Raw genomic sequence first — 3906 nt, 5'->3', positions numbered from 1 at the left:
TTTGTTTTATATTTGTATCTTTATTAATTTTAGAAAAATAAAATCACACTGTAATTTATTTACAACAAAGGTTTAAAATTGTGTATAATTATTCAGTTAAACATACAGATAAAATAAATTCAGCTGCCAAGAAGATGAGAATATTATAATGAAGATTGGATTTAAAATAAAGCTGTGTGTGATCAGGGTAAACTGGTGATGGAGGCAGAGGTAGTGTTACTCATTAATAATAGTTTCCTTATTTATTTTTACTATTTATAATTGAAAACACAGGACGGACATTCTCATGGCAACCGCTGTTCTCCATGGAAACGTGACAAGGTACCTGGTCCATGGAATCCCAGAAAGAGGAGGTGGAGTCACAAACACAGTCCACTTTAATAGAGAGATTCATCACAAAACCCGTCTGAAAGACACAAAAATCATATCATTATTTTACTGTAGTCAGTGTGACATGTCTCATAAACACGTTAATGTGTGTATGAAGTGATATGGTGTGTGTGTGTGTGTGTGTGTGCATGTGTCTGTTTGCATGTGTGTGTCTGTGTGTGTGCATGTGTGTACATGTCTGATTGTGTGTGTGTGTGTGTGCATGTCTGTGTGTCTGTCTGTGTGTGTGTCTGTGTGTGTGCATGTGTGTGTTTGTGTGTGTGTATGTCTGTTTCTGTGTGTCTGTGTGTGTGTGTGTGTGTGCATGTGTGTGTGTGTCTGTGTGTGTGCATGTGTGTACATGTCTGTTTGTGTGTGTCTGTGTGTGTGTTTGTCTATTTGTGTGTGTGTGTGTGTGTGTGTTGTGTTACCTTGCTGTGTGTGTGAATAAAGGCTGAACTCTTGTTGTTGATCCTCTGAACACTTTTCTAAATCCAACAGAGCTTCTAGAGACTGAACCTCCAACGTAACCCTGGGAAGCTGCATTACATTGTCAATCACTTCCTCATCCAATAAGAAGGCCTCAGGGTCACATGACTGAGAGCCAGTAGTGTGGTCACAATGATGGGTGGAGCTTTTAATACAGTACGAATCAAAGCTGCTGGCCAGAGAGGAGATCTGCTGAGCAAGGATGCTGATCTCAGCCTGCTCCACCTCACTGTAACGTAGAGCAGGGGGGGGTGGAGTCAGCAGACCTGACCACCCATAATCCTCTGGGGCATGGAATGTTCTACTACTTCCTGTCACTAATGCAGGAAATGAATTAAAGTCTTCAAGGTACAGGAAGCTGTCAGACACACTAGGGAGTTCTGCGTGGTCCTCTGACACACTGAGCTCAGTGTGATAGCAAAATGGTGTCAGAGTCGAAAAGCTGGCGTCAAAACTGGGCCACTGGATGTTCTGAGAGGGGGAGGGGTAAATAGGACAGACTGCTGAAGAGCTGAACAGGAAGTCTATGTTTGCAGTTTCCTGTTCTGGAGAAGAGAAGGAGGAATTATGGCTGTAGGGAAGAGAAGATGATGCTGCTGTAGACACTCGTCTGTTTTTCCTTCTCCCGCTCTCAGCACTGACCTCTGCTGGTCTCTTGTTGGAACGCAGGGAGCTCTGGGGGACTGGAGGACTGGGGGATGGAGGAGAAGAAACTGACGAAACAGCGCTGAGTTTGTGTCTCAGATCCTCAGCCACAACTTCACTAAAAACAACACAATAATACTTTCTTATCATCCTGCATCACTTTCTGTTCCTGTTTCCTCCAGGAAGTGCAGCTGGAGTTCATGATGAACAGTGTGTTAGCTGTAGAATGTTAGCTGTATATGAGGTGTTAATACCTGATGATGTAATTGGAGCAAGTGATCCTGTGACTCTCTGTGTCTCTGGTGGCAATGATGTAGAGCCAAACCCAATTCAGCTGTTTGTCCTGCACTCGCAGCACCAAGTCTACCTGCTCACAGTGCACTGTACACACACACACACACACACACACACACACACACACACACACACACACACATTAGCATTAGTTGCTAGAGGTTGTATCTAATTTTTCAATGTGTGTGTGTGTGTGTGTGTGTGTGTGTGTGTGTGTGTGTGTGTGTCTGTTAATACTTTATGTGAGACTTACTTAATTGTTTGTGTTTTTTGGCGCTCAATAACAGGTCATCAGGGTGGATGATGCTATACCAGGATCGACCAATTAGTTCCTCTGTTTCATAACCCAAATATAACTCCACACTGCACACACACACACACACACACACACACACACACACACACACACACACACACACACACACACACACAAACACTGTTTGAGTCAAAGATCTGTGTGTTTATATCTCATAACCACTGTGTGTGTATAGCATGTCTGCAATTTGTGTGTGTGTGTGTGTGTGTGTGTGTGTGTGTGTGTGTGTGTGTGTGTGTGTGTGTGTGTGTGTGTGTGCATTACCTGTAATGTGCATGTGTGTATCTCATATCAGGTGTGTGTGTGGTGGTAAAGCTGTCCCTCTCTCTAAGTAAAGGTGAACACAGAGCCACAATGAGATGCCGCTGAGGGTCGAACATACGCAACCTGACCAGCAGGGGGCAGGACTGTCTATTAGTCCTGAATAAACATACACAGCTCCTCTCTACAGACAGACAGACAGGCAGGCAAACAGAGAGAGAGAGAGAGAGAGAGAGAGAGAGAGAGAGAGAGAGAGAGAGAGAGAGAGAGAGAGAGAGAGAGAGAGAGAGGTTATAAACATATTATTATTATTATTATTATTATTATTATTATAAAAGCAAACTTTGTGTTAGATGGGACTCTGTGTGTGTGTGTGTGTGTGTGTGTGTGTGTGTGTGTGTGTGTGTGTGTGTGTGTGTGTGTGTGTAACCTATTGGTTAAGGTGTTGGGCTAACAATCCCAGCTCCACCAGGGCCCCTGAGCAAGGCCCTTAATCCTCAACTGCTCAGTTGTATAAATGAGATCATGTAAGTCACTCTGGATTAGAGAGTCTGCTAAATGCTGTAAATGTAACTGACCTGTGTGTAGGTTCCCATCCTGCAGGTAACTCTTGACTTTTTCTGCATCGTTGTTTGTGATCATGCTGTAAAATGTGTCTCCCTGCAGAACCTCCACCTGACCATCATTACAACACACATAAACACGATCTTCATATGATGTCGTAGATCATATTATAGCAGAGTGTGGAGTAAAACATAAACATGTTACTAACCATGGACAGGCCGAGGTAGTGCCACACGTTCTCTGAGACGTACAGTAGTTTCCCCTCACTGGTCATCGCTACCAAAAACCCAGGAAGTGCATTTAACACATCTTCACATTCAGGAGTCACACCAGCACCAGCACCAGCACCATCACCAGCACCATCACCAGCACAATCACCACCACCAGCACAATCACCAGCACCATCATGAGCACCAGCACCATCACCAGCACCAGCACCATCACCAGCACAATCACCAGCACCATCATGAGCACCAGCACCAGCACCATCACCAGCACAATCACCAGCACCATCATGAGCACCAGCACCAGCACCATCACCAGCACAATCACCAGCACCATCATGAGCACCAGCACCAGCACCATCACCAGCACAATCACCAGCACCATCATGAGCACCAGCACCATCACCAGCACCAGCACAATCACCAGCACCATCATGAGCACCAGCACCATCACCACCGACACACACTGCATCACCTTCACAAAGAAACAGACACATACAGGTCATGAGGCCCACGTGCACGAATGATTAATGTACTCAGATGAATACATTATTATTATTATTATTATTATTATAGATGATATAAAAATGAATCAGGTAAAAGGCCTTACGCGCGAGCAGCACGGATTTCCGGATGAACGTGCAGATGACGGACATCGCGTGCAGGTACGAGAGACGCTCGCGGTCCACGGCTCTGATCGGTAGAAGCGCGCGCAGCTTCCGTATTTCTGCATTAATCAAATCA

The 3906-nt window shown here is 44.9% G+C and overlaps 1 protein-coding gene and 1 long non-coding RNA gene across 2 annotated transcripts in view; one reads left to right on the top strand and one right to left on the bottom strand.

Annotated features, from left to right (window-relative positions):
• Positions 1–3906, bottom strand: part of npas4l (neuronal PAS domain protein 4 like) — a 5710-nt gene continuing 1804 nt past the window's right edge. The window contains exons 3-11 of the mRNA XM_047813014.1: positions 3773–3906; positions 3616–3637; positions 3147–3282; positions 2953–3049; positions 2378–2558; positions 2051–2160; positions 1758–1884; positions 801–1621; positions 1–406 (exon numbers count right to left, since the gene is read on the bottom strand). The exon at positions 3773–3906 is cut by the window's right edge and continues 30 nt beyond it. Coding sequence (XP_047668970.1) covers positions 378–406; positions 801–1621; positions 1758–1884; positions 2051–2160; positions 2378–2558; positions 2953–3049; positions 3147–3282; positions 3616–3637; positions 3773–3906 — 1657 coding nt within the window. The 3' untranslated portion in view covers positions 1–377. The remainder of the gene's footprint in view (positions 407–800; positions 1622–1757; positions 1885–2050; positions 2161–2377; positions 2559–2952; positions 3050–3146; positions 3283–3615; positions 3638–3772) is intronic.
• LOC125141124 overlaps positions 2603–3906 on the top strand; it is a 5321-nt gene continuing 4017 nt past the window's right edge. The window contains exon 1 of the long non-coding RNA XR_007140497.1: positions 2603–2664. This is a non-coding gene — a long non-coding RNA (uncharacterized LOC125141124). The remainder of the gene's footprint in view (positions 2665–3906) is intronic.

The sequence above is a fragment of the Tachysurus fulvidraco genome, chromosome 4 (genome assembly GCF_022655615.1).
Source record: "Tachysurus fulvidraco isolate hzauxx_2018 chromosome 4, HZAU_PFXX_2.0, whole genome shotgun sequence".
Classification (NCBI taxonomy): domain Eukaryota; kingdom Metazoa; phylum Chordata; class Actinopteri; order Siluriformes; family Bagridae; genus Tachysurus; species Tachysurus fulvidraco.
Note: the sequence above shows the minus strand (reverse complement) of the source record. Positions and strands in the feature narration are given on the sequence as shown.